The sequence below is a fragment of the Akebia trifoliata genome, chromosome 6, assembly GCF_017979445.1.
Source record: "Akebia trifoliata isolate Shusen 1 chromosome 6, ASM1797944v1, whole genome shotgun sequence".
In the NCBI taxonomy this organism is placed as follows: Eukaryota; Viridiplantae; Streptophyta; class Magnoliopsida; order Ranunculales; family Lardizabalaceae; genus Akebia; species Akebia trifoliata.
In genome coordinates, this window is record NC_141380.1 from 27,430,222 (window position 1) to 27,455,261 (window position 25,040).

At 34.3% G+C, this 25,040-nt stretch overlaps 1 protein-coding gene across 2 annotated transcripts; it reads right to left on the bottom strand.

Moving 5' to 3' along the window:
* Positions 1 to 2,283: 2,283 nt before the first annotated feature.
* On the bottom strand, positions 2,284 to 11,059 carry LOC147400590 (uncharacterized). 2 transcript variants are annotated; one of them, XM_086446331.1, is made up of 5 exons: positions 10,632 to 11,059; positions 5,676 to 5,788; positions 5,202 to 5,573; positions 3,757 to 4,489; positions 2,284 to 2,730 (listed from the first exon to the last, which is right to left on the bottom strand). In XM_086446331.1, the coding sequence occupies exons 1-5, from the start codon at positions 10,864 to 10,866 to the stop codon at positions 2,657 to 2,659; spliced, it is 1,527 nt and encodes a 508-aa protein (XP_086302457.1). In that variant the 5' UTR covers positions 10,867 to 11,059; the 3' UTR covers positions 2,284 to 2,656. The 2 variants fall into 2 exon arrangements, with proteins under 2 accessions (XP_086302457.1, XP_086302458.1); XM_086446332.1 differs by lacking the exon at positions 10,632 to 11,059 and adding an exon at positions 9,725 to 10,496.
* Positions 11,060 to 25,040: the final 13,981 nt, after the last annotated feature.

Consider the following 25,040-nt stretch of genomic DNA (forward strand, 5'->3'; position numbering starts at 1 on the left):
ACTAGTCCTTGAATTTTGGACGGTAGCTTGATAGTCCATTTAGTAAGCTTATTATTTCTTAATAGTCCCTCATTTATTGTTGAGCTCACCGCTTTTTATTTATTGATTTTTTTTTATAGATGAAGCATTGAAGATATACATGTCAAATATGGCATTTTTACATTTTTTATTGCTAAAAAGGTAAATTTGGCATTAGAGATTCTCTAAGTAATTTTCCCAATCTGATTTCACACTTGCAATTTGCGGATGATACTTTGGTTTTTTTGGATCATTCCAGGGACCAAGTGAGGGTGCTTCGAGTTCTTTTGTGTTGTTTTGAGGTAATTTCAGGTTTACATATCAATCTGCTTAAAAGTAAGCTTTTTGGGGTAGGAGACGTGAGAGACATACATTTGATGGCTACTACCTTGGGTTGTGGGCATGATATCTTACCCACGTCTTACTTGGGTTTACCACTGGGTGCACCCTACAAGAGTGTTAAAATTTGGGATGGGGTGATTGAGAAGTTGGAGAAAAGATTGAGTACTTGGAAGGCTAAGTATCTCTCTAAAGGAGGGAGAGTAACATTGATAAAAAGCACTTTATCGAGTATCCCGATTTACTTTCTTTCCTTGTTCACGCTCCCTAGATCAGTGGAGATCAGATTGGAAAAGCTTATGAGGAATTTCTTATGGAATGATCAGAATGGAAAAAGGAAGTATCATCTAGTTAGATGGAAGGTTATCTGTTTGCCCAAGAAGAATGGGGGTTTGGGGATTAGGGGCCTTAGAATAGTTAATAGAGCTCTTTTAGGGAAATGGATTTGGAGATTTGGGGAGGAGAGGGGTAGCCTTTGGAGGAGGGTCATTACAGCCAAATATGGGGAAAATAGACTAGGCTGGTATAGCAGCGAGGCCAAAGGCTCGTACGGGTGTAGTGTGTGGAAGGGAATTCAAAAAGTGAGAGAGGAGTTTGAAAAAGGAATCAGGTTCAAGGCAGGCACGGGGGACAGAATCAGATTCTGGGAGGATAATTGGTGTGGCATATCGTCTCTAGCGGCTCAATTCCCGTCTTTGTACGCTTGCTCTCGAAAAAAAAATGAAACTATCGATCGATGTTTGATGCGCAACGAATCCAGCTCTACTTGAGATTTGGGATTTAGGAGAAATTTTAATGATTGGGAGCTAACCGACGTGACTTCTTTCCTTGAGCTCTTGAATTCGTGTCTTCTCAATGTGAGTGATCAGGATAGGTGGGAATGGACGAGGACAAAGGACATGAGATTCTCTGTCAAATCTTTTCATATATCACTCAATCCCATTGCAGATCGAACCTTCTCGGGAACCATTATTTGGTCCAATTCAGTTCCTTCTAAAGTTTCTTTTTTTATGTGGTTGGCTTTTCTTGGTAAAATTCTAACATTAGATAATTTGATTATTCGGGGGTGGATTACGCCTAACTGTTGTCCGTTGTGTATGAAAGATGGGGAGTCAGTCGATCATATTTTTATCCATTGTTCCTTTTCTCATAATATTTGGTCATATTTTCTGGGTTTATTTCGTATTCAGTGGGTATTTCCTTGTAAGTTCTCCTCGTTGGTTGAAGGGTGGGCCAATATTGATTTCTCTCACAAAAAAAGATTCCTTTGGGTTATGCTTCCGTCGGCTATTGCTTGGGGGGTGTGGACCGAGAGAAATAATAGGATTTTCAAAGGCAAGATGAATAGTGCTCGTGACAGCTACTTGGAGATTCTGGGTTTGTTGTTCCTTTGGGCCAAACAGAATTTAGATTTCAAAGGGACTACTTTTGATGACTTTGTCTTTAGATGGAGTTCTATTTGTAATCTTTGATGCTTTAGTTTTTGCTTTTCTTTGTGTTGCTTCTCTTTTGTATAGCTCTTTGTGAGGCTTTCTCGGCCTCTTGTAATCTTTTTCCCCTCTTTTTCAATATATTATACTTATCAAAAAAAAAAAAAAAATTTCCCAATATTAAATAACGTGAGCTGCTGCCAAATCCCTACTCACTGCTTGTAAAAATGATGTTCATCCTCTGTGGTGGTGGATGGTTTGGTTCAATTGAATCCTATTTGAAACTGGATTGGGTCTCACCATAATGCCACGATTACAATTCGTAAAATGGTTGCCTCGATCATTTTCTCTTTCTTTTGCCATTTGAACTACAAGAGCGCAGCCCCCCCTCCCCAACCAGAGCTACACATTTTTTTCTGGGGGGAGGGGAAAAGAGCTACTTTCAAGTATGGAGACAGGTAGACAGAAATGAGTCCGAAGTTATATACTGTGGAAGTGAAATGAAACAAATGGCACTGCAATTTGTTCAGTTATGGCAAAGCTCATTTTTTCTTCATAGACAGAAAACAGCAATGGTACATGTTATCAAGGGCCTGCCACCTAATGTGGCTTTGACCTGAAAACACATCTGCTGACTGAAAATATAATAATCGATATTTACATGCACAAAACAAAACAAAACAAAATATACCCACCACTCGGCTTGGGAGTTGCGTCTTTTGCGTTGCTCCCCACTTACAAAGGGGTTGTTCCTCTCCAATGTCCTTGCACTTTAAATATCTGAAACTGAGAGTCCCCTTTTCTCAGAAGAAGCCGAAGAAGCAATTTTTAACGAGACATGAAAAACAAAGAAGCTCTATTCCCTTCTGTCATATTATATGTGTTATTAGAGGTAGAAGCAGTGCAAGTGACCATTGTACATGACCAAGAGGACCTGCAGAAGCTGCAAGCAAAGCAAATTGGAGTATTATGGTCAGAAATGTAGGCCTTGAGATTTGTCATATAGGAAGAAAATAGAGGGAAAGAAACGAATGTAATTTTTATTCATCCTCCTTTTTGCAAGATCAACTACGCTGCGGTCATCTATATAAAATGACATGTTGCCAAAAGTGATGTGTAAATAGTGTAGCCTAGCTTGTCACAAATTGCAAGTGCTCGTGTTCAAGTCACTAGGACATATATCTCTAAAACATACAACAAAAAAACATATGCACAGAAATTAGAGCTTAAAATGGGGTTGTATTTGGCTCAGATATAGTATACCCATATCCAGACCAAAATCCTACTAGATAAACATTCCAAATCATTTTGATTTCACTTCATCTGGATCCCACCCGATCGAATTGCATTTTTTTTTTTTTTTGGGTCGTATCAGGATGGATAATTCTGGATAGTCCAACATTTTTCGTCTACACTTGTTTCTTAATTGCTATACTATTCTCTTTTACTAATATAATCATTTTATTTTATAAGAATTTATATTATATTGAAGTAGTAGAAAAGGATATTATGAAAAACCTAAAAATATAATTTTATAATTCGGATCTAGGCTGACATATGGATGGATCCGTACCCGACCTGGATCCAACTTAGATCATGGGACATCAGACCATATTCGATCCATTTTTTATTCGAGTCTACTCCAAAGACCCAAACCCACTAAATTCAGTTTCGGTCACTTGATTTTGGATAAAATCCAACCCATTTTATGATCTAACAGAAATAGACAACCTGTCAAACCATCGACTTCAATCCTGTAGGTGAAATGGTTGACAAACTTTGCATGTTTGATTGGTTACACCAATAGTATAAGATAAAGAAAAAGGTTGCAAGCAATCACATACAAAAAGGAGAGAAGAAAACACACCATCAAATATACAAATTCATTGACCAACTTGTGTTAGTATAAATATATATAATGATGTAAGATGATGGTGACTTAATTAAGACAATGAAAAATAATACTCACATGAGGATGGCAATGGTGAAACTGATGGCGTTGCATCAGGCTCGACATCTGGTGTGCTCTCACTTGGAGGGTGAACATGTGCAAAAATCACAGATGGCAAAGGAGATAACGAAGGAAGCGGATTTGAGATCGGACTAGGTGGGTGCACATGCTGATGTGGCAAAGCAGCAGAATGGTGTGGAGAAACCAATGGTGCAACAGCAGGGGTTATTGAGTGAGGCTGTCTCTTGACCTTTCCATTAAATCCAATTCGAGAACCACATGGTGGCTTTGACTGGTAATTTTCCTCGGGTGCGGGTGCGGGTGCAGGAGCCATATGGATATCATGATCGTGGTGGTGGTGATGATGGTGGTGGTGGTGGTGATGATGATGATGATGGTGGTGGTGGTGGTGGTGATGATGATGATGATGATGGTGGTGGCGGTGGTGATTTGGATGAGGAGCTGGACTAGGCGACGGACCTGGACTAGGTGACGGAGCTGTGCCATTACCACCGGTACTATTGAGGGAGTGTTGCAGAACAGATGAAAGTCGGACTTGCTTGACTTTACCAAATACTGTATGATTGAGGCCAAGATTTTTTGCAGGAGAACCTGTGATGGTTTGAGCCAACTGCTTTAACCTTGGAAGTGAGGGAGGATGATTTCCAATTGCCAAAAGTACAGATGCCTGAACTGTAGTAGGAGGAGCCGCTGTCGATCCATTCTTATTTGTCAAGCTAACGTACAAATTCTGCAACCCATGTGATGTCATCGATCATATAATAAGACCTGAGATTATCGCACATAATAATACATGCCAAATTGCACTTCCAAGTCTCTAACATAAGTATAGTTGGTAAGGCTGCAACTTGGGTGGGCCAAACCTGAACCCGACCTTGGGTCAGGTTTGGACGCAATTAGCAAGGGTTCGGGCAAAGGAAAAAAAAATTGATTATCTTTATATAAGCCATATTCACTACTAAATTATCTAGAATTAATGGGGAATGATCCAACCCGACTTGAGCTGCACATGGGTTGAACATTTCATTCCCGATGTTGGGTTGGGCGCAGGCACAGGCTGGTGTTTGTCAAGCATGGGTTGATCCCCAACCCACCCGAGTCAGCCCTAATAGTCGGTTTGTGTGACACAAACAGCACAAACACCCTACTACCTAAAATGCTACAGTGAAATAAGCCATGTCTTGGAAATGTTGGGTCTCCAACCGCTGACCTTTAAAAATTCAGAAATGAGAGAACCAAAATAAGTACAGAAATTCAAAGACTAATTAAGACTGACAATTATGTGATTTCCACATTTTGCATCATCATCAAAGCATTATCCTCAAAATTGGAGTCGGCAAATGCCAGATTTAAGAAAAAATGCAAAATAAAACAGAATTTAATGAGATGCATGCATGCAAGTGTGAAATAAAATGACAAGAAAATCAGTAAAATGAACAAACCTCATATATAGTTAGACGCAACCCCGCCTTCAGTTGATTCCTCAAATCATCAAAATTTTCTTCTATTTGATAAATAGAGAAGTTCAAGGTGAAGTTGAAAAGCATCTGCACTTTCTGCAGAAGAAATCCACTCTGCTGAGGGATCACTGTAATTCCTCCCGTGAATTTTAGTACCTCAAAGGAGAAGGGGTCCCCAAACAAGGACGAGTTCAAGTGGAGGGATGATTGATTTATAACCAAAGATACAAAAGAGGACCTGAGCAAACTTAGGCTAGTTGATGATATGTTTGAGTTTTTCGAGTTAGGCACAACACCAAACACCACGCTTGTTGAGTTCGATCCCACTGAAGGTTTCATATATATGATAACCACCTGGTTTTGTCAAAATGTTAGATAAGAGAAATATATGAGGATGGTGTGTGTGTGTGTGTGGTGGGGGGAGTGCTTGCATGTAGAGAGAGAGAGAGAGAATACCGTGGTGTCGGAAATGCTTATTTCTTCAAAGATATTGTACTCAAGCTCCATAGTATTTGCATTTAGCATGGACATTGGCTTTTGCAGTTTAAAACTAGCAACTACATCGTAACCTGGAGAAACAACCTATGTCAGTTTTTAGGCATCAAATACATAATAGATTCAGTAGCCAAAAAATAAAATTCCCTATATTTGGTTAGTATATGCTAATTTCCGAATTTAAGTTGTGGTAAAAGACAGCATTAAGAATGAAGCACAATTCAATAACATAACAACTTAAAAAAACAAAAATAAAATCAGGATTGTCCAACAATGCTGATTACAGGCTGATGCCAGATCCAAGGCACACTATGATCATATCAATGCCCCCATGTTTCTGATTTCAGCATCTTGTTTGCCTATGAGCACAAGAAAATGCAATAAAAAAGTCCACATAAAAGTGAGGACCAAACTCAAAAGTAAGCTTTCTAACCAACGAGAGCATGTGAACAAAGACTACTCCATGCTTCTAAATGGTGGATAACTATATATGTAGAAAAAGGGCGTCTGGGTATAAGTAAAACTAAAGGATTCTTCATTAACACATTGGGAATTTATAGAACACATTAAATAAACTTCTCTATTTAAGTAGAAACACTGTTCTAATGGTTGATATTCCTAGCATAAAACCAAATTGGTTCTTTGATGTTCTCATTTTGCTTTTTGCTTTTTGCTTTTCTTAATCTATATTCTATCACTCTTTCACATAATTTTTTAGTGTGAATTCTCCAATAGATAGTGCAGCACTGCACAACTCCTTTGTTCTTACTTCTTACGTATAGGTACTATGGTTTTTCTCCCCATTCATCCAACATCTTTATAGTCTTCAAAATACCATTGAACAAATTAGTTAGCCGAAACAATTTAATACTTCTCATGCATTTCCATATTTTTATCAAAATGGCATCTGATCCTAAAGCCCTACCTGTCTTCATCTTTGCCATAATTGCTTTTACTGTTGAAACATAATTGTTTCGAAATATATGTGCTCTCTAATCTCTCTTGAGTTTCACCCTAGTCTTAGTCTATTGCTTCGTTTTCCTCTTAACAAATTTTTTGAATAACCCATCACATGTCCTTCAGCTTTTCATCTTTTAACCCATCGCAATTCCTTCAGCTTTTCATCGTTTACCAGAATAATATCAGCTTGTAGGCATTTGTCTACCCTCCCTAGTCCCCAAGCTATTGCATAGATCATCATTCTTATCTTTTGCATCACTTATGACTAGTTCATAGCATTTTTATATATTTAAAAGTTATCTTTGTATCCAATCATTTGCCTGGACTTTTAAAAGATTATTTTTTGTATAATTATCTTTTGAACCTCATTATTCCACCACCAAGTTTCCTTACGTTTTCAACTTTTCTCCTTTAGATTCCCCAAGAATTTCTTTCGCTTCTCTTTTAATATATTTAACTATCCCCCATCATTGTCATCTCTGCTTAAATTTCAAAATTCTCCTTTATCAATTTATTTATAGAAAAAAAAATTTTAAAAAAAAAAATCTCCTTTGGAACAAGGAGACCAAAAAGGACATAGGCAGTGAGCAAATATAATAACCAAACTTAACTTTATCTGATTGAAAAAAGAGAGTGAATATGAATATACTTGAACTAACATAATACAAAGCTTTGGATATGGTTGAATGGAAGAATCAAATACGTTCCCAAAATTTTGGGAATACGGTCTCAATGATGATGATTGATTTTCTCCTGTTAAATTCCATGATCTTATTAGCATCCTCTATGTTCAACGCTCTCCATCTTTTAATATGAACATCTAAAACCATGAGCCAATGTTGTGTGGTCAGATTCTCTCCCAGAATAATATTAGTCTTTGCATTTCAATCACTCATTTCTCTTCAATATAAACAAGCTCAACTAAGATTAGTTTAAAAATAAATGTTGCCATGTGCCTAATAGGTGGGAATAAAATGGGTATCCAACATATCAAAATCTCAAGAAATAAACTACCCCTTGATTCGTCTAAGACTAAACAATCCTATGACAATCATGGATTTTTCCAATATACCCTCGAACCCAAGTTAATAACCAAAATGTCCCTGCACAATACAAATAAAAGAAAAAGTACCATTTTTTTGCTTATGCAAAATGAGAAGAGTCACAGTTCTAGAGTGTTCGATAACAGCAGGACCATGCGGCATACTACTTGTGGCACAAGAAGCGCAAGCCTTGAATGCTTGGGTACGCCTAACCGACACCACGCCTCGATGCTTCAAACGACATGCACATATGCAAGCTATGTTAAGGTCCCCATACGCACAATAGGGTCCTTGCGTCATAACCCATGTATAGAAGCAAAATGACGCATATCAAGCAACTGATCTACTCTCCACTTTGATTTAATGAACATACATCGTTACTTAGCTTTAGAATATCTATATTTAAATCTAAGACTGATTTTTACAAATTTGAAGATATCACAAAAAGGACAGTATAATATGGGTCAAAAATTGACATATTCCAAGAGTATGGTTTGTTATCTGGTGTCTGAGATCCTTCTTGAACCTAACCTTTGATCACCTAGGAATTGAGTCCTAAAAAAATCCAAATTGAGTACCAAAACACCTACAGAAAATAGTGTTGCAAATGTGAAATAATTCTCGATGGATTAAGCCATGTATAATGAAGGACTTCGCATTCAGTGCACAGAAGTCTTGCAAAGTGTGAACGAAGTATCAGTGTGATTAAGTGTATAACATATGTGATGCAGGATGATTGTGTTCCACATTAATATGTTTGCACTTAGTGCACCTAAGGAAGGTGGATAGGTACAGTCAAGTCAGTACCAATTGTCCTAATGAGATCATCACCATTTAAATTAGTGTCGCACAACTTGAAACATGTTACCATTACCAATTGCCCCCTAAGGGACACTAATAGTTCCTAAGAGGTGAAGCATGTAAGTGCATTGTTAATGGACCTCCAAAGGCAATTTATGGCTATTAGTAGCCACTGTAATCTTTGTAAAATCGTGTGCATTTTTTACATTAAACATCTTTCTTAATCATGTAAACATGCAATGTGCTTAGTTAACATCATTGAACAATGTTACTCAGGATATTCCTTTCCCTACCAAGAAAAAATAGTTCCACTCAAGTTAATTATGTACCCCTCATGCTCAGTTTCAAAAATCTCAATCACTTGGAAAATTTACATCAACTAGGGAAGCAGGTGTGCTATTGATGTAATGGCCTTGTTTTTATTTGGATAATGAGTTTTTTTTTTCGTTTTTGAATAATAAAAGTTCTTAAGATAGAAGTAATAGAAAATTATTAAAAGAGTAAACTTGTAAAAAAATCAAGTCTCTAAGTGCATAATAGGGAAAACATACTTTTTTTATTTAAATAAACTGTTTTATAAGGATATAGATGAGAACAATGTTACTCGGGATATTCCTTTCCCTACCAAGAAAAAATAGTTCCACTCAAGTTTATTGCAAACAAGCTTTCCATGGACTCCTTGTCCTCATCTTCAATAAATTTTAACTTATTAGAAAAATGAAGAAGCAAATAAGCTTATATAATTGAAAGCTACCATTTTGAAAATACAAACAAAAGTAAAAAAACTTTTAAAAAAAGTGAGTCATATGCAAAGAGATGATTACATCACACTAACTTCAGTACTTTCATAAATTTAAGCAACTTAAGGATGGTCTATATTGTCTCTTGGCCCAAGAATCCAAAAGATATTAAAAACATAAGTTTTACATATTTTTGGTGCATCTCAACTTTGGGAACCATCCAATTCCCCATCCTTGGGTTGCTTTGTTATATTCAGAACACCTTGATGTTCAGCCTCAAATAAAATGTTGCACATGCAATACCACACATACTAGGAAGGACACACATCTATGAGTGAGTGAGAACAACTCCTCCAATTTAAGAATGAGGCTTTTGGAGTTAATGCTCTTAAATTCTTGGATAATGGAAAACCAAAGATAAATAAACTGTTTCTCTTCTCTATAACTGATTCTAAAAAAATCAAACCTTGTCTCTAAAGATACAATTATTCCTTCTTTCCAAATCATCCAAGAAACAATGGAGAAAAATTATCTCCATACTACATTGGTGAAACTGCAATGGAGCAAGTGGTCAAAGAATTTCTCCACTTGTTTTACAAAGGGAATACATGCTGTGGGTGATCTTACAACTACTAATTAGGCGATCAAATGTTACAATTTGTTCTTGGACTACACCAAGACAAGCCTATTAGAAAGGGGGAAATTCAATTTTAGTGATTGCCATAAAGAATTATTGAACCGAGAACTGATATTTAGACCCATTTTCGAAATGCCCTATAAATCCGCAAAAACTACCTAGAATTAGAAAATGTACCAATTTTATCCAAAAGCAGCACAAGTATCTAAATATTTTACACTACCCCACAAACACTGGAACCAAATCGAAGCCAAATGCAGGTTAAAATGCCCTATAAATCCACGAAAACTACCAAAAAAATTAGAAAATGTACCAATTATAGCCCAAAACAACACAACTATCCAATTTTTTACGCTAAAACCCACAAACACTGGACCCAAATAGACGCCAAAATGCAGGTCAAAATGCCCTATAAATCTGCAAAAACAACCTAAAATTAGACAAATGTACCAATTGTAGCCAAACATATCCAATTTTTCACGCTACAAACCCTGGACCAGATCGATGCCAAAATGCCGGTCAAAATGCCCTATAAATCCGCGAAAACTACCCAAAATTAGAAAAATGTACCGATTATAGCAAAAGACACACACAAATATCCAATTTTTCACACTAAAACCCACAAACCCTGGAAACAAATCCATACCAACAAAAAGAGATAACATCCACAGATTCAAACAATGCCGCATACTATAAACCCTAAAATCAACGAAAATAAATAAAAAATCGAACTCACCTCCGAATAATGGGTCCGGATCCAGATCTGCTCGATCTCGATACCGCAAGAACGGTGGCAACCAAAAGATGGCAGATAAGAACACAGCAACACCAAAAAGGAGAGCGATTAAGCATCTGAAGCGGAAGAATGTGGAGATCTTTCGGCATCCATTATTTTCCTCATTTTCTTCAGAGATTGAGATCGAAGCTTCGATCGCAGAAGAGAGAGCTTGCTCTTCTTCCGATTTCCCCATTAATGGATAGATTTCAAGATCTTTTTAATCTTCTTCTTCATCTCCATCTCCTCTTCCCTAAATTTAGGGCGGAAATCTCCATTTTCTCTCTCTCTCTCTCTCTCTCTCTGAAGAAGAAGAAGATGAGCTCGACGAGTCAGTAGTTACTGTGCTGAAACTTGAAAACTTTTTCTTAAAATGAGCCTTTCTTTTTTTTTTTTTTTTTTTTTTTTTTTTGCGTAAAAAATCTATTTTTGGGGATTTTAGCCATAAAACCCAAAAATGGGATAAAATTCGCCCTTCCGTGAATTATTATTATTATTATTTTATTTTTATTTTTTTGTGGGGACATTGGCACCCATTTTTTGAGACAAATACACCCACTAAGTTGCACCCCAGAATTTATAACGAATTTATCGAAATACCCACATGGTATATGCACCAACCAAACATGTTTTCATCTGTTACGCTCAAACTTCTTCCTCACAACATCATCGTCTCACAGAAAACTTCATCTTCGGCTAAGAGTTGTTTTGAACATGGTAAGGCATCAAACTTAAGTTCTTTTTTATTTGTTTATTATCTCTATTTTGCTATGTATTTGTTGTAATAGAGAAAAACGATAAAAAAAATTAGGACAAATAGTAGGAATTTATTTAGATTAGTGTTAAAACTCTAATGTACACCATTTGAATGCTTAATAGCGTTTACAAATATTTTTAGAAAGTATTGATAACAAGAATTTGTTGATAATGTGTTAAATCAGGGGGGACATGTTAAGCCATGTCGATAAGATGCGAGCGACATAGCTTAAGTCATGTCAATAAAACAAGCAACATGGAATAAGTCATGTCAGATGTGTCCTTTCGACATTTTTTTTTTTAATTTTGTGCCCAAAAACTCTATGTCAACAGGACACAAGCGACATGGTTTAATCTATGTCGACAAGACTCGAACAACATGGCTTAAACCATGTTAGACGAGTTATGTTGACACAAGATTTTTCTGTAAAACATAAAACATGAAAACGAATATCGATAAATATATGGAAAGATAAATGTTTTACCTACAACTTTTGAACTATCATATTTATTATAATTGTGGTCATTTGATTGAGTTATTTTCTTTTTAGATTGAGTTCTTGGGAATATTTTATTTGAGTTCAAACAAATCGAATAAATAATGAGAAAAGCTAAAAATAGAATATCTTTCATTGTTGTAATCCGTCGAAATAATGGATTTTAGAACCTATAATCAATAGAAAATGGAAGAACTAAGAGGAATTAACTTCATCTTCCCAATGGCATGAGCAAGAATTTAGGGTTTTAGATTTCAAATGTTTAGCTACTATGGTAGGTCCAAGTATCGTGACTCATTTTTTTTTTTTTTTACAAAAATACTCCCACTTACATTTTGTTTGGGTTAAGAGAAGTGGAGAGAAGAGAAACCCATTAAGACGAGAAACTCAATTTATCTTCACCATGATTGGATTGACAGGAGAGAAATTAGGACAACTTAGGAATTTTAAAATGTCTTAAAAGAGATCTAGGGGCAAAATTTGAATTATAAAATATTTTAAAAGGGTTATCTCTCCATTTCTCTTCTTTTCTCTCCAATTTGTTTATCTTCTTTCCTCACTTAACAATCCAAACAAGAGAAATGGAGAGAAACTCATTTATTTTTTTCTTCTCTCCATTTCTCTTAATCCAAATAGAGCGTTAATGTATCATGCTTTCAAGTACCCTAGCACACTAATTAAAATGTTCGGGTTGAATGTGGTCAATTAGCATGGCAGTGTGTTTCGTGCATCACACGTAATGTTGGTTGTCGATTATTCTTAAGAACCTTAGTGTCAATTGTCAAATATTCTAAACAATGATAAATCGTGGAAACTCTAAACCATTATTTTCGAAGCAACCCTGACTTTCGAAACAATGTTTCCAAATTTGGTATTAATTCATCATTCTTCCTAATACTCCAAAAAAATATACAAGATAAATTAACTTTTTATGTTTGATTTTATTTCTTAGAACTAATAAGGTAACTTTTGAAAACACATTTGGATGTTTCCACATTTGTGGCCCCACAAAAATGTATTTTGTTAAAACTTGTCATAAATCAGTTCTTGCAAATAGAGAAAAGCCAAAAAGTGGCTCAAACCTACTTTGATTCGAACTTTTTTAAGGATTTGATCAAATGTTAAATTACATTTCTTTGGACAATAATGCCCTCTCACTTTTATATTATATGTATTAATTTAATAAGAAAAATGTTCTTAACTTTTAATATAATAAATAAAATAATGTTAAAATGTCTATAGTTGTTTATTCATCAAATGCCCACAATTTCTCCAAATCCCAAAAAAGCAAGTCTAAAGATCCTAACCAAGAAGCCAAGTTGGCAGTCATGATTATTAAATTAGTGATTCCATGAAAAATACTTTTATAGAAGCAATTTCATAAACCCATCACACTCCAAACAAAGTTCAAGTCTCACAAAAAATATTATAACATAATCAATTTGTAAAAAATTATCATGAAGCTATTTAAAGAGAGATGAGGTATCGAAAAAGTATCATTTCTTAATGAAGAAACGTTAACTACTTTTTCTTTGTTAAATAGATGTTGATCATTTATATCCAAAATATTGATAATTACCTTTCAAAAAAATATTGATGATTATTGCAAGTAGAAGACAATAGAATCCATCTAGCCTAACTAAGTATGATTTCAAATCTTACCAAGGGTCATGAGCTCACATCTTGACAGCAAAAAACATGGTCCGATGCCACAGACTTGTAGAGGACGGAATTCTAACTTTGAAAAAAAAATCATTATTTTTCCCCGTTGAATTTTAATTTGAGTTTTAGAAGTTTGATAGTCATCCATTTTCAACACCTTGGATTCGGTTTAAAAAATGCATTTTTTTTTATCTGAGTTTTTTCATAAAATCTAGAAGGTTGTTGTATTGGATTGCCAATGTAGTAATCCATGAGGGTCATAGGACCTTTAGTAAGATTTTAAATCTTACCAAGTTTGTAAGGAAAGTGTTTTTCATTATAAAAATTGTATAATAGTCCAAAAATAAAATATTATTACAATTACATATTTCTAGTAACTTGTTGCCATGGGTTCGAGTCCCATGATCGGTGTTAAAAGATGTAGGTAAAAAATATTACTTATCCTCCATACTCAAATCTTGATGAAGATCTTCCTCTTGTTTCTTGCCAAAAGTATGAAATTAAGAAGGATTCCTAAATCAAGACCCTCCCATAATTAAGTTAGCAATATAACAAAAGTGTTGAGTTACAGAATAAGTCAAAAAACTTTTACCTGTGATCAACTATTTCATTTATCTACTCCGCCAGTTCCCTCATATCTTCAATATCCTTAAATTGGGATCTCTCTATTCTCATCCTTATTGATTACATTTTGAATCACAATTCTTCTTCAATTTGGTCTCTTTTTAATTTAAACTAGAAAATTTATTGTGATTAGAATCATAAAGACCCGGGAAATCTTTTCGTTAGAGTCAATTGGGTTCTCTTACCATTTTCGTGATTTTTCCTTAAAGCAAAGGCCATTCGGTTTCACTTAGCCGAGTGTTCCTATTGTACCACGTGTCACTCTAGATGAGTCATTTCCAAGACTAAGAGGATATGACACAAGGGGGTCTCGTCTTAAATCACTCATCAATTGAGTGAATTCATTAACATAGTACACAAATAGTGCAACAAATATGTTGTTATTCTTTTATTATGTAGGGGGCAAGTTTTGAACTCGAGACTCATTGTTCTTGAATGTTATTGGTGTAAGTATTTCCAATTTTGGTGAAACCTAACTTAAAATCATTTTTTCCTTTTTATTGATAGTTGAAAAGGTCAAAAGACTCTTTTGATTTGCTTTGTCTTTAGAGTTGTAGAGACAATTCTTCAAACTTTTAATCCCACATCAAATAAAAATGAGAGATGAGTTCAACCAATAAAGGTATGCACTCTCCTTCTTGCTTGAATGTGAATGAGAAAGAGAGTGGGCCTTCATAAAAAAATATTAATGTGTGCACGTCGTATAATAAATACATGCACGAGTGTGCCGGGTTGGACTGGATTGGGTTGTGTTAGGTCTTATTGGTGTTTTTTTTACTCAAACTCCTTTTGTTAATTTTAGTTCAATCTCAACCGTTGATATCTTGAACCGTTTCAAGAGTTATTGTGTTTTAGATCGTTGGGATTTTCCAACATTCAGAAACAGGCCAATAAAGGCCCAAACGTTTCTCTCTTTAATCCATTGAGCCGTTAGGCTTTCTTCTATAAAAGAAAGGTGTGCCTTGGTGTGGTAGATACGTAGAAACATATTGCATACAAAAAAATAGTATTATAATCTCTCTTTTCTTGTTCATTTTTCTTGTTGCTTTTACACCACTGATTTGATTGAGTTGGTCAAAAATTTGTTACTTTCGAGTGTACGATTAATAGATTTGTGATTTTTGAACCTTAGAAACCAAACACCTGAGATCAATTGCTTTGTAGATACCATCCAATGGGGGCGAAATTAGTTTTAAGGATAACAACCTCTTCATGCCTCAATCACTCAACAAATTGATAAGTTCATTCCAATTCTATTTATCATCTGATTTAGATATCATGTTTCTAGTTCAAATCTAAACATCGTAATAACAAGCTTAAAAACCAATTATTATTATTACCTACTGTTTAGATCTTTAATCATGGACTTCAAACATGAAAACATTAAACCAGGCATGTTGAAACCTAAACCATTGTATAGAAAATTTTATCGTAGGGTGGAACCAAAAAATGTTGTTTTTTCTCGAAACCTTGAACATAGTTTTTGTCCTTAAAATGAAAATCCTTGTAGAGACCGACCCTAATATGAAAATTCGAAACATAGCAGATGAAATTTGCTTAAATTATATTGTGTCTTGCCTTGTGAACACACTCTATGATATTTACTAGGTTTATGAGTTTGCTAAAGAAACGTGGAATACACTAGAAAAGAAATATGTCATTGAAAATGATGGAGTTAAAATTAGTCAAGAATTTTTAAGAATTTACCATTATAGATGGGAAATCGATTATGGACCAAGTGAATAAGTTTCAAAACATCATTCAAGAATTGACCTATGAAGGTATTAAATTACATGAGCAATTTGTTGTTGGGTCTTTAATTGAAAAATTACCTCCTAATTGGAATGAGTACAGAACAAATTTGAGGCAGAAAAAGAAAGACAAAACCCTTGAAGATCTTATTGTTCATATTAACATAGAAGACCGGTGTATGCAAAGAGAAATTAATGGAAAGTTGAAGGGACATGTTACCTAAGCCAACCTTGTGGAAGGGGATTCTCAATCCATCAAATTCAAGCCTAAGAAGATATTCAAAAAGGACGAAACTAAGGCAAAGAACACTGGTGGATTTAAGAAACTCAAAGGAAATTACTATGTGTGTAGCAAGCCTTGACACTTCGTTGCAGAGTGTAGGTTTAGGAAGACCAAAATAGAACATAGTAAACTTGACAGAGACAAATGAAGACAACGGTAGTCACAATTCTTTTAGAGATCAACCTTGTGGAAAACAAAAGGGAATGAGTGGTTAACCTTGGTGCTACGAGGCATGTTTGTAGAAACAGAGAGATGTTTACCTTCTACGCTCCAATATGGGGTGAGGTGGTCTACTTAGGAGACTTGAGGATATCTCAAGTTGCTGAAAAGGCAAAGTACTGATCAAAGTGATTTCTAGAAAGAAATTGTTATTGATGTTCTTCATGTCCTTGTTATTAGAAGAAACCTAATTTTTGGTTCTCTCTTGAACCAAACGGGTGTAAAACTTGTATTTGAATCCGATAAGCTTGTATTAACCAAAAATGGGGAATTTCTAGGAAAAAGGTATTGTAATCAGGGGCTCTTTGTATTAAATGTTAAGAATGAAAGTAATTCTTCTTCTACATATCTTGTTAAGTCTATTTCTTTTTGACATGCTAGACTAGGTCATACTATTATAGGAAAATTAAAGAAATTAAATCATTTAAGGATTTTATCCAATCTAAAAATTAAAGATTTAAAAAAATATGAGGTTTGTGTAGAATTAAAATTTACCCGCATACAACATCATAGTGTATCTAGAACCACTTTAGATATCCTTAGTCTCATTCATAATGATCTTGGAGACTTTAAGAACCTTGAGTTTAGGGGAGGTAAAAAGTATTATATTATCGTTATATACAATTATTCTAGAATACGGGAATTTACCTTCTTAGAAGTAAAAAAATAAAACAAAATCTATGTTTTGAAAGTATAAGAATGAAGTAGAAAATCAATTTGATAGAAAAATCAAGAAATTGAGACCAGATAGACGAAAACAATATCAGATAAATATTTTAAGTCAATTTTGTAAACAAAATGGAATTATCCATGAAGTAACTCTTCCATACTCACCTGAGTCAAATGGAATAGTAGAAAGAAGAGTAGACCACTTAAAAAAAATGTTGAATGTCTTACTTATAAACTCAAGAATGCCTACCAACATGTGGGGATAAGCTATTTCAACTACTTACCATATTACTAATAGGATTCCTCATAGAAAATTAGAAAAAACTTTTTATGAGTTATGAGAGGATTATGCTCCTAGATTAGGTTACCTCAAAGTGCGGAAGTGTTTATGTAAGGCAGGACTCCTAGAAACCAAAAAAAAGAAGATAGGTCCTAAAATCATTGATTGTGCATTCTTTGAATATCCATAAAATGGCAAATGAGAATGATTATGAAGCTAATGTAATCATTGAAGTTAGGGATGCAAAACTTTTTTCCAATGAAGGATAAAACATCCTTCGATAATAATAGAAAAATATTTCTATTGAAAATATTAGTGAAAGGCCAATATATCAAAATCCTACTAAAATAGTAGAAGAAGTAAGAGGAAAAAACAATCTAGGAGATGTGTTTTACACTTACTTAGTAGATGATGATCTTCTGACTTACCAAGAGACCGTGACTTCTCCTAATGCAATTTTTTGGAAAGAAGTTATAGATAGTGAATTAGGATCAATTATGTTGAACAATACCTGGGAGATGGTAGATTTATCCAAAGGCACCAAACCTATTGGTTGCAAGTGGATATTTAAAAAGAAATTGAAAGTAGATAGGTTCATAGACAAGTTCAAAGCAACTTTAGTAGCTAAGGACTTTAAACAGAAAGGGGAATAGATTTATTTGATGTATATTCTCCAATCATTAGAATTGCTACGTTAGAGTTTTGATTACCCTAACGTTAATATATAAGCTAGTTATTCATCAAATGGACGTCAAAACTACATTCCTAAATGGTGATTTAAAGGAAGAAATTGATATGAACCAACTAGAAAGGTGTGTGGTTCATGGTAAAAAGAACAAAGTTTATAAACTTGTAAAATCCTTATATGGACTAAAACAAACACCTAAGTTAGAAGCATTTTTTTTTCCTTTTAGTGATAGTTGAAAAAGTTAAAAGATTATTTTGATTTGCTTTATCTTTAAATTTTGTCGAAAAAACTCTTCAAACCTTTAGTCCCACATCGAATAAAAATGATAGATGTATTTAACTAATAAAGGTATCCATTCTCCATCTTGCTTAAATGTGAATGAGAAAGATAATTGGCCTCACTCGCACATGGGAGCCCAAGGCATCATGAAACTGTTGCCCATTGTATTTGGGGCCAACTCGCTAAAAACCCTTAATTCGTGCATGTCGCACGCACCAGACTTGGCTGGGTTAGGTCTTATTGATGAACTTTTTACTCAAAATCCTTTTATTAATTTTTGTCCAAATTTTTATCTTTCTTTTCTTGTTTTCTATTGTTCATCTTTCTCATTACTCGTATATCAATAATATTATTAAGTTCGTCAAAGATTTGTTACTTTCGAGTGCATGGTTAACAGATTTGTGACTATTGAATCTTGAAAATCAACTGCCTGAAATTGATTGCACAATGGATACCATCTAAAGAGTGCATAATTGATTTTAAGAATAATGGTCTCTATGTCTTTGTTGCTCAACAAATCGATACATTCATCCCAATTCTATTTATTATTTGATTTGGTTATCCTACTTCTTAGGAGTGGCAATGGGTCGAGTCAGGTCGTGTTTGTGTCGTGTCGATGTAAGGGTATTATGAAAATTGCCAAACCCAAACCCGACCCATTTAATAATCGGGTAAAAACCAACCCATTTATAAATAGGTATACCGGACTCAACCCATATATAACATGTTTAGTAAAATTCTATCCTTTATAGGAAAAAATTTGTTTCATTTTCACGACCAAAAATAAAATACTATTGATAAAAAATAATGTCACACAACGATGAACTAAGTTTAATAGTGACAATTTTTAGCACAACCCACGAATAGAACACGGAATTAGTGGGTTTGAGTCATAATAGTGTCAACCTATCAAAAGTGAAGAAAAGTGGCGAGCTCGTTTTTTCCCATTTTATAAGTTTGTCACTTTAAATGTTTAAAGCAATGAAGGCTCTCCACTAGATAAATTTTCTTGAAACACCAGAAGTTCATATAATATGATATGACGAAATGGACACATGGATCAAACATTACACTCTTTTTAAAACTAGGGGGCTTAAAGCGATAAGCTCACCGCTAGGAAAAAGCAACAAGTACATCACTTCGAAAAGTAGCAAGCTTTTCCTGACTAGATCTTCTTAAAAAGCATAAATTCTATTAGCGAAATGGACATTCATGTTAAATGTATGTCTAAATCTTCAAATTTATGAGTCTATCATTCTCTTTTTATCATTTCTTGTTCACAAAACATTGAAATGGATCGCAAGTTACATCTATATCTTAAAAATTATGAGTATTTCATTTGAAGTCCATCATTTGCCATCATAAATTGTTGGAATGAATTGCAACAACCATTGAAAAAATCATGCAAAGTAAAAGAGTTGGAAAAAGGAAGATATTTTGACTACTTTAAAATTTATCTTAAGGTGAAAGGCATTTAGAAAGAAAGATTTTATTAACTAAGTTCCTACCTCAAAGTTTATTAAGTAATTTTCACATTGTTTTAGTTTCAAGGTGGCAGAAATGGTGAGAAAAAGCACATCAAGATTTTCTTGTCCAAGGAAAAAACTCATTGCTCGCGTGATGGGATTGACATTTAGCAAAATTTTCATAAAAATAAAATTTCCCAAAATACAACTTACTTGGAGGAGATGGTAATAATGTAGTAAAGATTATTCAATGTAAGTGATTATTTAATTGTCAAAATTAGGTAGTCAAAGTGAGTCAATTTTTTTTTGAGTAGTTTTTTTTTTCCAATATTTTAGGAGAAGTTAAGGGTAAAATGTAGTTTGTTTGTATTTAAACTATCTAATTAATTTGATGGATTATCCAAAGAAAAGATTATAAAAATCCTTTGTTGAACATTACATATCAACCATCTCAAACAAGTCTTGAAGGTATGATCTTCCTCGAATTAGATTTTCTCGATCTTCTTCATCTTTTGTGATCTAGTTGAATTAATAACATAACACCCAATGAATTGGATTTCTCAAAAAAAAAAAAAAAATTTCCTCATTTACTTTCTTGAACCTGCCTAGCCTTATAAGAGAATCCTTGATTTTGCTAAATAGTCATTGGCACTAACTTTTCTTTCAATTTAGTTCTTGACTTTTTGCAGGTTATCAAAATAATCCATGTAGTGATCCGTCTTTTCGACATTTCTCATGATTGAAATGTCGAAATTACCCTAATCATTCAAACTCCCCATTTTTATCCAAAAAAAAATGGATTTTTGGGATTTTGGTCAGTTTTGAAGATTCCATTCTAATGAAAAGAATTTGAGAAAAAAAAAGAAGTCATTTTTTTGCATTTTTTTCAAGCATTTTGAAGATGTATGTAAAAAACTAGGGTTTTCCAATTGTTTTGCTTCATTTTTTAATGAATGGATCAAGGGTGGTTTTGTTGGTTTGAAATCATCTACACAAGTCATTATGTCAATTTTTTCTTGTATTTTAGTTGGAAACTCAAAAAAATGAAAACAAGTTGATTTTACAACGCCGAGGTCGATAATTTTAATTTTCGAGTTCAATATTTTATTGTTGAGGTCGGCATTTTTTTTAAAAATTTGTCGAAATCAACAATAAATAAAATTGGTGAGCTTGACAATACAAATATTGAACTCAAAAATAAAAATTGTCGACCTCGACGTTGTAAAATCGTTCTGTTTTTATTTTTTCCAAATTTTTCCTAAAATTCATGGAAAGATTGACTTCAAACTTGACATAATGACTTGCGTGGATGATTTCAAACCAAAAAAACAGTCCTTGATCGATTTTCATCCAAAAAGGAAGCAAAACAATTGAATTTTTTTTAGTTTTTCTACATACATCTTCAAAATACTTGAAAAAATCTTTAAAAATAACTTATTCTTCCTTCTCAAATCCTTTTCATCGGAATGGAGTCTCTAAAATTCGATCGGGATGTCAGAAATCCAATTTTTTGGACGAAAAAGATGAATTTGAATGATTAGGACAATTTCGACATTTCAATTGTGATAAATGTCTAGAATGGGGTCAGTGACTGTTTTGGAAAGATGGATTTACTAAATGGACAAAAGACCAGGACTAATTGAAAAAAAAAAGTTAGAAACAGGGACTATTAAGTAATTTTCCCTATGAAATACCTACCCAATTGAGCTTTGATATTAAAGATCATATCAAGTGCCTTTTCAAAATTAAATTCACTATCTTGATTTGACTAATGATAAATCGACGTGGCAAAACATATGTAGGCCGTACGCAGCTGATGTGGCAAGGACATAGAACCATTGATCTTTTTTCCTTGTGTAACCCGAAGAAAAAGATCCATGGTTCTGTGCACTTGCCACGTACAAACCACGTATGTTTTGCTGCATTAGCGCAGTGTTGAAGTCAATGTAGAACGGTTCTTTCGTGAATGAGTCATGCTAGGGTGGCATTGGGATTTACTGCTATTCTCACATTTCTAACGTGGGGTGCGAACATAATGTGTGAATCACATTACCCAGCATTAATGTTTGTAAATATTAGCCGGACGCATTGTAATCAAGTTAGACAATTAAATGGCAATTTGTCAATCTTAATAAAATCAGATTTTTTTTTTTAATAAATTACCAATTATTTCCCAATCTGAAAATTAATGTTCGCTTAATTAGGAAGCCTCCATTTTCAATGATATTTTGCAAAATTCAACAAATTTTGTCCCAACGCACAAAACGTTTTGATAAATATTTGAGCAATCCTCTTCAGTGACCTTGGTGTCCTCTTATTCATTTATTATTAAATTTTTTTTAATGACGGATTCTGAATCTGTGGCTCTAACTAATAGGGACAAGACAACTGGTCTCTTAGAGCATCATATCTCGCCTAAATCTCCCGATAAATGCAATATCCCACAAATCACAAATACCAGGTAAGTAGGGATAAATCCCTGTGAGTGGTCAACAAGGGGGCTTGAATTCAAGATCTCTCCCTTTTTGGAGGGACGGCTTGGCCACCACGCCCAATGCTTATTGGTTTACCTTGACCTCCTCTTAAAGACCAATAAAATGACGTATATGATCCCAATCTTTATCCCCTAACCAAAACCCTTTATTTTTCTCCCAAAAGCCCTTCATTATCAGACCCTTAAACTACAACCTTTATGGTAAAATCTTCTTAACCTATTCAACTTCTCCAACCAATCCAAAAGTCCATCAGTCAAATATCGTTGTTCTTGTGATGATTTGAATGTTTAAGGTTGAAGCAAAGGTTAAAAGTCTAACCCTAGAAGTTGAAGATTAAACATTCAAAGAAAACTCATGGGTTTTGCTAGAGATTGAAGATGAGAGCATTTATGTCACTTCAATTAATCTCAAGGAGAAGACTGAGGTCTAAATGGTATATACGATCAGTTTGAAACACCCCCAGTTAAGTTGTTGATTGGTGATATTAGATTTACCTTACCCTTAGGTGTACCCCTCTGCCCTAATGGCAACCTGAGCCTTGATAAGCTTTTCAATAAGGGTAGGTCAAGTGTTTGATAGCCCCACGAAGCAATGAATTCCTCAAAACCACACTCCAAGGTCCGATTGACCCTCGATTCAACCAATTACACGTAGGACTATCCAAGGGAGCGATACATGTGATCATGGGATTAGTCTCACCCTTCGGGTGGGGATATCATTATATATAGGGAAATGTTCAGCAACAAACATTTTGGCAAAACATTTTTCAAAACATGGGTTAGAAGTTTTGGAATGGGCTGATTTTTTGTGAGGATGATCTCTACGGTGAGGAGATCATCATCACCAAAAATCAGCCCATTCCAAAACTTCTAACCCTATCAAAAATGATTTACAAAAAATGGACGGTCCACGATTTTTCAACTTATAAACATGGGGCTAGAAGTTTTGGAATGGGATGATTTTTGGTGAGGATGATCTCATCACCGTAGAGATCATCCTCACCAAAAATCAGCCTATTCCAAAACTTTTATCCCATGTTTTGAAAAATATTTTGCCAAAATGTTTGTCAAAATGTTTGTTGCTCAACGGGACCCTTATATATATATATATATATATGGGAAATGTTCAGCACCCTAAGTTTTACCACACACTTTAACAAACGTTTTTTGTCCTACATGGGTTAGAAGTTTTGAAATGGGCTGATTTTTTGTGAGGATGATCTCTATGATTAGAAGATCATCCTCCCCAAAAATCAGCCCATTCTGAAATGTTTAGCCCCATGTTTACACGTTGAAAAATCGTGGACTGTCCATTTTTTGTAAATCATTTTTGATGGGGTTAGAAGTTTCAGAATGGGCTGATTTTTGGTGAGGATGATCTCTATGGTGTAGAGATCATCCTCACCAAAAATCAGCCCATTCTGAAACTTCTAACCCATGTAGGACAAAACGCATTTGTTAAAGTGTGTGGTAAAACTTAGGGTGCCGAACGGGACCCTATATATATATATATAGGACATTGTTCTATTAACATTTTGTCCTATATGGACAAAAAGTTTCGAAATGGGCTGATTTTTTTGTGAGGATTATCTATATGGTAAGGAGATCATCCTCACAAAAAATCTAACCAATTTAAAATTTCTAACCCTAGTTTACAAGTTGAAGAAGCGTGGACCGTTCATTTTTTACCATTAGTTTGTAACTACTTTTCATAGGATTAAAAGTTTTAGAATTGACTGATTTTTTTGTGAGGATGATCCCCTCACCATAGAGATTCGTAAAAAATCAGCTCATTCCAAAACTATTAGTCTATATAGGACAAAACACGTTGTCTAGAATGTTATTTAGGAACCTGACCCATATATATATATATATATATATATATATATATATATATATATATATATATATATATATATATATATGAGGTGGCATTGAGAGGTCTTAAAGATAGCCAAACATTTTCTAACCTTAGTTTACAAGTTCAAGAATCGTGGACCGTCCAATTTTTGTAAACTACTCTTAATGGGATTAGAAGTTTTGGAAGGGGTTGATTTTTGGTAACGATGATCTCCTCATTATAGAGATCATCCACGAAAATTAGCCTATTTCGAAACTTCTAACCCATATATAAGTTGGGGTTCAAGGCCCTATAGCAAGTCAAACATTGTGCGAAACATTTTTTTTTCAATGTATGGGTTAGAAGTTTCAGAATGTTTTTGTGAAGAGGATCTCTATAATAAGGAGATCATTCTCACCAAAAATCATCCCATTTTTAAACTTCCAATTACATCGTAAGTGATTTTACAAATATTAGACGGTCCACAATTCTTCAACTTGTATACTAGGATTAGAAGTTTCAAAATGAGCTAATTTTTTGTGAGGATAATCTCTTCAACATAGAAATCATCCTCACCAAAAATCATCACATTCCGACACTTCTAACCCCTATTTTGTAAAATGTTTGACTCTCTTTAGGGCCTTCGAACACTTCCCATGCATATGGAGTATTCGACTGACAATCTTAGGATGACAAAACGGAGCTAAAACTTTTGTCCTATATGGGTTAGAAGTTTTAGATTAAGTTGATTTTTATGAGGATGATCTCTATGGTAAAGAGATAATCCTCACCAAAAATCAGCCCAATCTGAAACTTCTAACCCTATCAAAATTATTTTTAGTATTGTGAACCATCGATTTTG